The sequence below is a fragment of the Piliocolobus tephrosceles genome, chromosome 13 (genome assembly GCF_002776525.5).
Source record: "Piliocolobus tephrosceles isolate RC106 chromosome 13, ASM277652v3, whole genome shotgun sequence".
Lineage (NCBI taxonomy): Eukaryota > Metazoa > Chordata > Mammalia > Primates > Cercopithecidae > Piliocolobus > Piliocolobus tephrosceles.
In genome coordinates this window covers 110,571,093-110,583,695 of record NC_045446.1, presented here as the reverse complement: position 1 = coordinate 110,583,695, position 12,603 = coordinate 110,571,093, and the positions used below count along the sequence as shown (strand labels likewise).

The 12,603-nt window shown below is 49.7% G+C and overlaps 1 protein-coding gene across 1 annotated transcript in view; it reads right to left on the bottom strand.

The window, feature by feature from the left end:
- GRIK4 (glutamate ionotropic receptor kainate type subunit 4) overlaps nt 1–12,603 on the bottom strand; it is a 488,614-nt gene that overhangs the window by 74,653 nt on the left and 401,358 nt on the right. The window contains exon 12 of the mRNA XM_026449832.1: nt 6,292–6,495. Within this exon, the coding sequence (XP_026305617.1) occupies nt 6,292–6,495 (204 nt within the window). The remainder of the gene's footprint in view (nt 1–6,291; nt 6,496–12,603) is intronic.

The following is a 12,603-nucleotide window of genomic DNA, read 5'->3' as shown; positions in this document are numbered from 1 at the left end:
TCACACAACACTGCATATAGTATAACCCCTTTTTTACAAAAAGAACTTGTGTAAAACATATATGCATTTAAAAATTGGAAGGCATGATACAGAAATAGCCATGGGTATTATTGGGTGGTGGAATTACAAATAATTTTTAGCTTTTTAAACCTTATCTATTTTTCAAAAAGCATGTCTACTGCCGTATAAGAGAAAAACCTTTTTTGTTTTTTTTTTTTTTGAGACAGCGTCTCACTCTGTCACCCAGGCTGGAGTGCAATGGCACACAATCTCGGCTCACTGCAACCTCCACCTCCCAGGTTCAAGTGATTCTCCTGCCTCAGCCTCCTGAGTAGTTGGGATTACAGGCACACACCACCACGCCTGGCTCATTTTTGTATTTTTAGTAGAGATGGGGTTTCACTATGTTGGTCAGGCTGGTCTCAAACTCCTGACCTCAGGTGATCCACCTGCCTCAACCTCCCCAAGTGCTGGGATTACAGGTGTGAGCCACTGTGCCCAGCCTATTATAATTAAAAGAGAGTTTTGGAATCTGTACCTTCCTCTAATTCCCAAGCTACTTTTGGTTCTCACCATCTCTTGCAACAATGAAAGCCTTTTTCCCGGCTCCCCTGTCTCCAGTCTTGCCCTCCTGACCACTTGTTTCATGCTGCAGCTCAAACAGGCCCTTCACCAATGATAGCTGCCCACAGTCCACTCCCTTACCGCCATGTTCTGTTCCAGGCAGACCCACCTTTGTGTGGTTCCTGAAATGGAAACTACCCCTGCACCTTCAAGTCCCCATGACTTGGCTCTTGCACTCTCTCCTCACTGGCCTGCTCTTCTCTATCCATGTTTCTTCTTTGATGGCCAATATCTCTTCATCCTTAAAGATTCAGGCCTAGCATCACCTCCCACAGGGTCCTTCCTCACGTGTCACAGGCAGAGTGCAGAGCCCTCCTCCAGTCTTCTCTCTGCACCCTGCACTTTCCCATCATAGGCCTTCTCACCCTGCTCTTACCCAAATGGGGCCCCTATCAACGAGTGGCCTTCTTGAGTTTAGAGACTATCAATTCATCTTTGTACCTGAATGCCTTGAACAGTTTCACCAAAACTGTTTATACATTCATGTAAATGTACTGGCATGATACAGAGGGCCCCTGGGATTAGTCCTGGGGCATCTACTTCTTCAAGCTACTCCAGTCTGTCTCCTTTCTGCCAAGCATACCTCCAATGAGATACAAAATCACTGCTGCTCAGGCCTTCTGTGGGCTTAGCTGTGAAGGAGCTGACCAGGCAAAACAAATTCAAACCTTACAGCCTCCCAAACAACCACCGTTCTCATCTCCACTGCCCACACATAGCCCCAGGGTGAGAGGCCACCCAGCTGGCCCAGTTTGTGTGAATCCATTTGCTCCCACTCCAACCACACTTCCCCTTTTAATGGGATTACACCAAAAGACATGCTCTGATGATTTTCATGAATATGCAGAAAATACGCTTGCATTCTCCTCCACAATGAATCATGGCCACGTGTCTAAGTCCATGGTCTCTGTATGCTTTCTGTGTTATAACAGGATACCACAGACTATGCAATTTATAAACAATACAAGTTTATTTGGCTCACAGTTCTGGAGGCTGGGAAGTTCAAGAGCATGGCATTGTCAGCCGGTAAAGGTCAGAAGTGAGCACACAAGACAGAGAGAGGCACCAGAGGCCTGAGTCACTTTATAACAACCTGCTCTTCCAGTAACTAACCTTCCTCGATGATGACATGAATCCATTCCTAAGGGCAGAGTACTCATGACCCATTCGTGAGTCTTATTGGGCCTCACCTCCCAACACGGTTGCATTGGGGATTAGGCTTCCAACACATGAACTTTAGAGGGACACATTCAAACCACAGCACCCACTGTTTTGGGTAAGCAGGTGATAACAAATGTGAAAAGACTAAGGCTCTACAACTTCCATTGGAGATAACCCTGGGCCTCTACACTTCAATTCATATCACTCAGACATACAAGCAGTCACTATATTCCCCAAACTCTCCAAAGAGATTCCTTGGTCAACCCCAAGCTCCTCGCTGGGGAGGTTCTCCTTTATGTCGACTTTCATTGCTTCTGCTGCAGTTTCAGTTACATGAACCTTGCTTGTTGTCCAGGGGAAACTGGTGGGCAGCCCTGTCCATACATACCCTGGCACCTCATCTTTGTACACATTCCCTTTCTTCCCCAAGTTCCACATGTGCTGGATAAATGAGAGCACCTGGAGAGCTGCCATGCCTGCAGGATGGCCAATGTCTGGGCAGGATCCCTGGACCCCCAAGAGGAAATCCTAGGCTTACCCAATGTGTTACAGTGGTTTTCACTCTCAGCTATTGACCATTGGCCTAATTTTATTTTTTGTACTAGCAAACATATGCCTCTTGAACAAGAAAAGGGCATTGAGAGACAGCCTGGTGTCCCTAAGATAATCACTCCTGAGGCCAAAGCTCATACCCACGTTTGCTCAGGCACGCCCATGAGGATTTCCCTACATTGTTACCAATAACCCTCCAGGAAGATGACCCAGCACCACTGCCTTCTACTGATTCACAAAGGGAAGTTCCAGACTTCACTGGAGAGAGGCTCAGCAGGTTCTGCCACTGCCTTGGTGGTATTCTGCCTGCTGGCCTGGCCCGGCCCATGGTGTCTCCTCTGGCTGACCTCTGTATTGCCTCACCTCACTCCTTGCATTGTGTCCTCAGGCCTCCATCCCTGAAGCTTCTTTGGGCCGCTGTGATGCAAGGACACTTGGACTCCTTGGTAACCAGACCTGCACTGGCGCATCCAGCTGCAGGCCAGGCTGTGGGCAAGGAGAGGGTCACAGCTCTCACCCACTTGCTAGATCAGCCCACATGTTATGCTTTGCACCTCGAGTGCTGTTACCAGTGTCTTGGGAGCCAAATTCTTTGAAGGTGGCCAAAGGGTCTGGGCACACAACCTAGAAATGTTGGGGAGGTGACTTCCTGTGGTGTGAACTTCGGTCAGTGAGAGATGGGACTCACAGACACAAGTTTCCTCCTCCTTGCAGTGGACTGTTTAGTGAGGCAATAGTTTCATAGGGCCTCTGCAGGCTGAGCAGTCAGCTGTGCTTAATACAAAGCTATGACCAGCAGCTAACATACCCCTTCTGCATACTCTCCCTGCTTGCCTGCCACCTTCCCCTTTCCCTCACCTCTGTGTCTGTGTACTTGCACTCCCTGATTTAGCATGTAAGCTTTGACCTTGGGCTCTGTTTTCTAGGGAGCCTGACCTAAGACAGCTCTCATACTTCCTGTATGCCAAATAGTTTCTCTCTCTCTCTCTTTCTCTCTCTCTCTGTGTGTGTGTGTTATTTTAAATCTTTACCAAAAAAATCCTTTGCAGATGAAGAACACTAGAGCTGTGGGGGCAGGGTTGGAAAGGATAAAATAATGCACTTAAGCACACATGGTTAGTAAATGAATAAACGGAAATTTTAGCTTAGGTCTGTCTAACATCAAGATTTGTATTCTCTTAGATCACGAGTACTGAGGTCAGACAGACCAGGGCTTAAATGCTGGCTCTGAACTTACTAGCTGTGTGATCTTTATTAGGTTACCTAACCTCCCTGGGCTGCCATTTCCTCATCTGTATAAGGGACAGATTTAGATGCAATGGCTTCTAAGGTCTCTTTCAGCCAGCACATTCAATAGCCCCAAGGGCCTCACAGGAGCCTCTGCTTGCTGTTACAGCCACTGGAATTTTCCTGTGCAGCTTGGGAAAGGGGTCACAAAGAAGGGATCCAGGCCTGAGGGCTACCACAATCCTAGGGGAACATCCTGGAAAACATCTCAATCCTTCAAACCTGGGGATGGTGGGGTCCCAGTGTTATCAACTACCACCCAGGACCAACCCCAGTGGCACACAAACAGCCTTCAGCCTTCTACCTTCTCATTGCCCAGCAAACTCACACCCATCCTCCCTAAGCCAGCGCACACATCCCAAGGGAAGCCTTCCCCCTACAGCCCCCTTATGCACCCACAGTGCATTCTACTCTCCTCCAGATGTTCTCTTACAACTCCTTCCACTCTGCCTCCCCTGCACTTATCACTTATCACCGCTTGAAATGATACAAGAATGCGGCCATTCATTGATCTCCGTCTCACTCACTAGTCCAGCAGATCTGTGAAGGCTGTGTCCACGTTTATTTTGTCCCCCATTGTACCTCCAGTGTCTACAAGAGTGGAAGATGTTCAATAAATATTTATTGAATTAATGGGCTAATTAATTAGTTCATGTCAAGTAGCCAAGTCTCAATGAGACCAAAGCAGCAGTATTTTTGCTTGAAAGAAGATCTGGGGTGAATTCTAAGATTCTGATTGCTCAAGTCACTCGGTGTGTGGCTGCATGTCTATGAGTCCCAGACTCCTCTTCTTGTCCTCCAGTCTGTCACAGCTCATTAGGGGGCTAATAAGGAGATGGCTGTGCACTGACACTGCCATCCCTGAAGTCACCCTACCAGTCATCAGGCAGCCCAAGGAGACCAAAGAAATCAGCTCAAGGTGAATGAGGACATCAGTAAGAAGGTAAAGAAAAGGCCTGGCATTTCGGCTTTCTATGGTCTAACTATTGAGCTGCACCTTCACAGTGGAAACCAAATAAGAAGAATGTTTCAGGAGTGGGTCTGAAAGATTAAGTAGAGAAAGACACAAATCCTCTTCCACTTAAGCACGTACATCATCAGGCTTGAATCTCAAAACCTGAGGCTCAAGGACTGCGGAGGGCTTTCTGCTGAAGCCTTCGCCCTGCCGTCCCCAACCCTATGGCAGTCCTCCAGGGCTCCCTAGGCCTTCTGTAGCCTTCTGTTGACTTGTCAGCTCTCTGTTTGCAAGCCCCTCTCTGCAAGCAAGGCCTCACTTCTGAACCAGGCCTCTCTAGACTCCAGTCACCCTGGGTCATTCAGAATTCCCAGAACAAGGCTTGCCATTTTACCCTGCTGGATCATTGCAGATGCCGTCCATATTCCATCAGGCAAACTCCTGAAGTATCCTCCCTCCTCAGTTCTTAAACACCTTTTCCACAGTTCTCATCTACATAGGACTTTTCCCAATCCCTTGTCAAGGACTGCTTATTTAATACCTCAGCTAGTATTTTTATAATTGAAAAGTAAGATATTAAAAATTTATTTTATATTCCAAGTTTGTTTGATACAAATGGTTTAAAGCATATTAATTCAATAAAGAAAAAGATCTGGGTTCCAATCTGAGCTCTGCCTTATGCTGACAGTATAGCTCCCGACAAGTCATTCAAGCTTTCTGGGCTCGATTGCTCATTTGTAAAGTAGGACTAACAACCAGCTAAAAGGTGTGTTTAAAGAGGATTAGAGATAATGCATGTAAAACACTTGGCACATCAGCACATGCTGGGAGGCTGCAGGAGCTCCTTCTACCATTGAAATCCAGAGGGGAAAAGAGTTGGATCAAGGTCACACCAAGAACCCAGGTCTGTGTTCTCTGCACTATGTCCTCATCACCTATCCTGATCATTAAAACTCAGTTATGGAAATATGGATGGTGAATTAGCAATGATTTAATTAATTTTTACAGTTGTTAATAGTGTGTACAAAGAAAACAAGAGATTTCCCCCTGGAAGAACTTTCTATACCCTTGCTCTAACCTAACAGATGTCTGACATTCTCCAATGCTCACCCGCATGTTAATCACGTCTCCACATTCACCCTGAAAATCTACAGCAGGTCCAAGTGCACCTTGGCCGTCAGTCCATAAAAAGACATGAACGCTAGCCAAAGATAATACAAGATGAAAGAAAATAACTGTAGCTGTGACCAACTCCTCTGCCAGTCAATCCCTTTGCCCTGTTATTTAGCCACTTCTCCCTTGGCAGTATCTCTTAAGCATCCAAGCCAGCTGATGTGGGTGCATTCTCTTCTCCCAGGGCCTGTTCAAGCTCTGCCAGGGAGTGCTAATGAGCCACAAAATAATCAGAACAATGAAAAAGCACCAAAAATGGAACCCAAACTCCCTGATCTGTGTTAACCAGTCAAAGCCTCCATGACTTGTCACAGGCTCTGGACTTGGAAAGCCACCGGGTGGGATCGTTGCAGGCTTATCCACGACTGCACGTCTGTGCCAGCCCAGGCAAGATTTATAGACTGAATGGACAAATAAATGACAAATGCATGAATGACTGACTGAACACATGGAGGGTTCATGAGCGTGCAGCACAACCTTATGCCCTTCCAATCCCTCCCAGCCCACCCTCAGGCCCAGATCACTTGTCCCCTCCTTACCCTAGCGATCAGCTCCCCGACCATTCCCGTCCAGGTGCCGTTGGCCTCGGGAACGCCGTACACGCCATCCCCAACCAGGCGGATCTTGTAGTTGAATCGGAGGATCTCTGCCAGCTCCTTGAGCATGTCCACACAGAAGCCCTCGTAGCGGTCATTGCCTTCCATCTCCTGGTGGTTCCCCTTCAGCATTAAATACGGGTTTTCCTGCAGCAAAACTGGGCAGCTGTCATTCTCATCTTAGCCCTGGTGTCTCAGCCACATGTGATGGGGAGGGCCAGGGCACAGAGGACTGGGGAGGAGATGGGGCAGAAGGAGGAAAGTGATGTGGGTAATGGGCTACTTTGGGGTGATGACCAGTTCCTCTCCCTGATGTGCTCCTTCAAGCTGTCCTTCAAGGTGCTTCTATTGTCAGGAACACACAGTGGTTCCCACTGCATGGAGGGTCAGGCTCAAGCTGCTTCATCTTGTTTAAGGTCATCATCTGACTGCACCTTCTATCTCTCTCTCTTTTTTTTCTACCCCTGCTTTATTCCAGGCAGACCTATCTACATAGGTTGGGCATTATCAGAGATATAAGGATGTCTGCAATAAGCAGGCTAGGTAAGAACAGGTACATGAGCAATTGCAGTCCAAGGAGGGCACTGGGAAGAGGGCAGGTATCTCCAGTGAGATGTACAGAGAAGGCTCCAAGCTGAAGGTGGGATCCAAGCTGGGCTCTGGAGGAGGCAGAACACTGAGAGATGGAAGGGCTGCGAATGAAAGGCATGGGCCAGGGGAAGGCACAATCAAGGACACGATCTTGAGTGGCTGCTCAGTAGACGATAGACCTTCCAGGGTAGCTGGAGCACAGGTTGTGAGCAGGGACCAGATGGGAGGAGAAATGTAGATGGATGGATTAGGGTCAGGGTGGGCCTCAGACGCCAGGATATAGTGGCCGCACATTACACAAGGTATAGAGGGGAAACATCAAGCGTTTTAAAGACGCAAGGCTGTGAGCAAGGAATATTAAGTAGTAGGAGAGGAAGGATCCAGGGGTGAGGACAGACCCTCTTCTGAGATGAGACCCTGAATCCTGGGCTGCAGGTTGGCAGGTTGGATTGGAGAAAGCCAGAGGGATATAAGAGACGCAGGCCTGATGACTGGCTGGTTGGGTGTGGGTCCTCAGAGCCTTGGAGCCCAGTGGATGACCAACAGAGGGTGGTGTCATGGGGGGCTCGAATGCCTGGAGGGGAGGAGGATTTGGAACAGGTTGAATCTGAGGTGCTGGCAGGCTATGCAGGCAGAAGTGCCCCACTGGGTGTTTAAAATGTGGAGCGAGGGTAAGACAGGGGCCAGAGATTGGACACGTCGTACAGAGATCAAGGTTGAAGCTGGGGAATATGTGAGACCGTCAAGGGGAAGAGTTGAGAAAGGGCAGAAGAGGAAGAAGAAGAGGCCCTGGGGAGAACCTGGGCTAAGAGAGTGGGGAAATGAAGGGCAACCACAGAAGACAACACAGAAGCAGCCAGGAAGGCTGAAAATCAGGGAAACGTGGTCTTAGCGTCAAGGAGGAGGAAATTTGAAGGCAGAGGATGTAGCCACTCCCGCCATTCTCACAGACCAAGCAGGGCCGGGAACCAGCGTGTGGATCACTTGTCACTGCTGACCTTCTGAAGGCAGGCAAGGTGGGGGCAGCAGGACTCCATAGGATGAGGAGTGAGCGAGTGCCGCAGGAGTGAGGGTGGTCCAGCATTTTGACAGGTTAGGAGCTAAGGGAGGCAAGGCGGCAGGCACAGAGAGGGCAGATCGCCTCTCCTCTAAGCTCCTTCCCCACTGCAAACAGCAGGACTGGAGGGTCCTGGGGCCCACCCAGTTCTGTGATTCTGTGACTCCCTATGTTTGAGGGCAGCTTGAAGGGCAGTAGGGTGTAGGAAAGGTGAAGGCAACGGTGTTTTAGGATGGGACAGTCCAGGGTATATTTATAGGAAGGAAGGGAAAATCTCTGCAAAAGGGGAGAAAAGAGGAAGAAAGAGCCATGTTAGCTGGTGGAGCAAGGGCCCAGGAAGCGCAGGGTGGAGGCAGGGTGGCGGCAGGGTGAGGCTGAGGCCTGAGCCTGGAGGTGAGGTAGACGATGTGGGTGAGTTCACAGAGAGGAGGGAGCTTGTGCTGGCCCCAGAGTTGTGCTGACAGTGGGGCAGATAGGCTTGAGGCTTGGTGTGTGGGAAGATTTTCAGCAGAGCCACTCAGGGGATGCGACAGGAGAGAGGAGAGCTGGGCTCAGGGATTACCAAGGTCCAGCTGCAGAGGGGGAGGCTGGATGCAGAGAGGCAGCTGGGAGCAGGGGTGGCAGGGACAATCAGGCTTGGGTACAGGTGTGCGTGGAGAAACCTGCACACCACAATTCTAGGAGCCAGGAGAGGAAAGTGCTGAAATCCTGACAGGTTGAGCTTACTCTGAGAGGGGCTTCTAGGCGGGGGAAGATGGAGGGCCAGACAGACCCAAGGTCATGGGGGGACTGGGCAGGAGAGCAGAGTGTGGGCGTGATGGTGTGGGCGTGATGAAGTGGGCAGCCGGAAGGCAAAGGTCGTACGTCAAGGAGCAGGAGCTCTGAGTAGAAGGTGATGTGATTCTGATTCACGATGAGTCCACTGTCATGTCAATGAGATAGGGCCAGTTGGCCTGCCTTCCACACACACCGTCCTCAGCACAAGGGCTTCTCCCTGCACAAACTCTCCACACACTCCCCCATCTTCCGCCTCACCTAGCTCATCTCTGTCCGCAGAGTCACATTGCCTCCTCTTGTGCCAATCCATGTTTCAGAACTACCCTGCTCTCACGCCAGGACCCACACAATCGCCCTCCAGTGTTTTCTGATTTGCGCCTGCTCTAGGTGGAATGGGAGTGGGGCCTGGGACGGACTCGTCACCTGTTTGGTTCCCCTACCTGGCTCAGCATTAAGCACTTACCAGTCATGTGAGTAAGAAGCAAACAAATGGCTTCATGGACAGGGCATGGCTGGGGGTTTCCATCTCAGGACTGGTAATGTCCCATTGTATCTTTAATTGTCCCAAGGGGTGACACAAATGCTCCTTCCCAAACACTTGCTAGTCTCAAGTTAATTTAAAACTTATTGACATATTCAAAGGTCTTGGAGATGCATTGGAAAGCCCAAGGATGGGGATGATTAGGGCTCACTGCCACTTTGGAGAATGCTGGGGGTTTGAGTGCTAGCAGCGGTGCTGTGAACGCAAGGTGAGAATGCGGCAAAACGCTGAAGACGAGGTCTGATACAGAAAAGGTGTTCAGGGAATGGGAGCAGCAGCCACTTCCATGTGTTTGCTGGCATTAACCAATAAATCCTCCACACATTCCCAAGTGTGCCCAGTGTGTCCTGACCAGAGTGGGGAAACAACATGGATATGGGCTGAGTTTTAAGGGATAAATCATTCAGGATTCTGATTTGCCAAGGAAAACGCACAAATAGTCGTCCGGGGACTGAATTAAGATCATCATTCCTGGTGAGATCTATCGGCTCGGATCAGCCACTGTAGCACACACCCACAAGCAAAGAACCAAGGCTAATGGTTGTTTGAGTTGTACTTACCATGTTGTTAAGTGTCACCTCACACACCAGTGTCCGGCCTGCACTCCACCCCTCGTGAGCACGTGCACGTATGTGAATAAACACACGTGCACACATGCACAAATCAGGGTGACTTTCCCAGACTAGCAACAGGACCCTGCAGACTTGGCATAGCCATGGACCTGTGCCAGAGGTCCAAGCACGGTGTAATTCCCAGCTCTGAGAGGCTGGAGGTACAGCCCAGTCACTTCCCCATCTCCCTCCCAAAGTCTTGTTGGCTTTTAAGGGATACCCCTACCCTGTAGGAAGGACTTCCTTCACTCAGATTCTAATTATTGAGCTCCTACTTTGTGTCAGCCCCTCTACTTTCAAGGAGCTCTCATCCTAGAAGGGGAGGTAGAGCTTTAAACAACAACCTCTAATAAGAGAAATGGAAGGGGGCAGGGCAAAATGCTGGAGACAAGGAGAGGACAGGAGTTAGAACAGGGAAGGCTTCTTTGGAGACGTGACATCTGAGCAGATGCATAGGCATTTCCAGCTGGAAACAGAAATTAGAGGGAAGGGTAACCCAGGCATAAGGAACAGCATGTGCCAAGGCAGGCAGGGGCAGGATGCAGCGAGCGGGTGTTGAGTCATCCAGTGGCACTAGACCGAACGCTGCATGGGGAGGAGAAGGTGAGGTGGGCTGGGCCTGATTACGAAGGGTTATGTCCCAAGCTAAGGGACAGCAGGGCCCGGGCAGTGGCTGAAGGATTATAAGGAAGGAAATGCCAGGCCAATTCTGATTTTCAAATGACCATGCTAACAGTAGGGTCACGGGACAGGCAGAGAAAGAAGGGAGCCTGCCAGCAGAGTATGGAGCGGTTCCAGAGAAAGAAGTAGAGGGGCCTCGATCCTGGATTAGAGCAGGGGCTTTGAGGATGATAGAAGAGGACAGATCCAGAGGTTTTTTAGAGACTAAGAAGACAGCGGGAAGGAGGTCCCAGCAATCACACTGGGTGCTGCACACCCTCCCCCGAAGTGGACTCAGCCAGGCTCTTCCCCGCTCTCTGCTGGACAGCGACACCGCAACCCTCTCATCTTTCTGGCATTTTCACACTGGTTCAGATAAGCTAAGGCTGAGCTGAGATGGGTGTGGGTGAAACCCTGGGGGCTGGAACTGAGCTCTCAGTCCTTGCTTCAACAGCTCCCTCTGCCAAGAACACCCCTCCCCAGGCAACCACTTTGCTGTGTCCTCACCACCAGGTCCCTGCTCAATGCTCCCTTTCTTGGAGAGGCCACCCTGACCACTGGGTATCAACACCGCAGACCGTCTCAGCACCCCAGGCCCTTCACAGCTCCAGCTCCTTTTCCTCAGCCTTGCAGCCTTCTAATTCATTGTTTGACAACATTGCTTTTTCCTATCTGTCACACGTTCCTTGCTGGAATGTAAGCTCCTTACAGGCAGGGATTCTTGTCTTTTTAGTTCATGGATGCACTCTGAGCACCTACAACAGTGCCCAGCATATAGCAGCACCCAATAAACAGTCATCGCGTGAATAAATGAATGAATGAAGGAATGAATGAAAATGTTCAGTGACTCCATCTCATGATAATGAAGGGAAACTTAGTAGCCTGGCATTCAAGTTCCTAAGCGCTATGGACCCAAACAACTTTTCTGGCTTATGCCTCTTCCCTTTCTTACCAGTGTTTGTTTCTCAGGAAAACCTGTACCTTTCTGCTTTTCCTGAACACCTGATGATGCCCTCCTTCATTCACGTCCTCCTCCCCACTCACTCCCTGTCTTTCAGAACCCATCGTCAATGCCCCTTCTTTCTTAAGGCTTTGCTGATCTCCCCATAGAGGGGACCTCTCTCTCCTCGAAACTCCACAGCTCTAAGTGTGCGCCTCTTTCCGGCTTTTACTGTTTACAGTAGATCAATCATTTCAGCCCAGGGCGCCTGGGCCCCAGTAGTTCATAAAGCTAGTGATGGAGGTCCTTGAACTCTTTTTATTATCTCCAAAAGCCTAAAAGACATGGACACATTTGCAGACCTTGCACAGTTAGCAATGATAAGGCTGAGGAGGCGAATTCATGCATCGCCTCTTTGTTTTGGGCTGCAATGATATCAGTGTGGTACCACTGGCTATCTCCTGCTAATAAGATGCTGGGCCAGGCAGGAAAAAATGCTTTAGATTAGTTAAAAGGGGGAGGGGAGGAACAAACTAATGACTACTTAATACATGTAGTTGGTTTAACTGACAAATCTTTTAAACATAAGGCCTTCAGAGGGGAAGACAAATAATACCTTGGCCATATATGCACTTCACCTATCCCATCTACTAACTTACAACCTCAGCACAGAGAAGAGAACTGAGTCCTCCTCATCTTTGGTCTCCAGGACTGGGTACAGCACCTTGCACATGGCAGGGGGGCAGGGAAGGGAGGGTGAACTTGGCAATTACTGAATACAACAGAATCAAATTAAAAGGGCAAATGGTCCAGGCATGGTGGCTCACGTCTGTAATCTCAGCACTTTGGGAGGCCGAGGCAGGCAGATCACGAGGTCAGAAGATCGAGACCATCCTGGCTAACACGTGAAACCTCGTCTCTACTAAAAATGCCCGTGATGGTGGGCGCCTGTAGTCCCAGCTACTAGGGAGGCTGAGGCAGGAGAATGGTGTGAACCCGGGAGGCGGAGCTTGCAGTGAGCTGAGATCGTGCCACTGCACTCCAGCCTGGGCTACAGAACAAGACTCTGTCTCAAAAA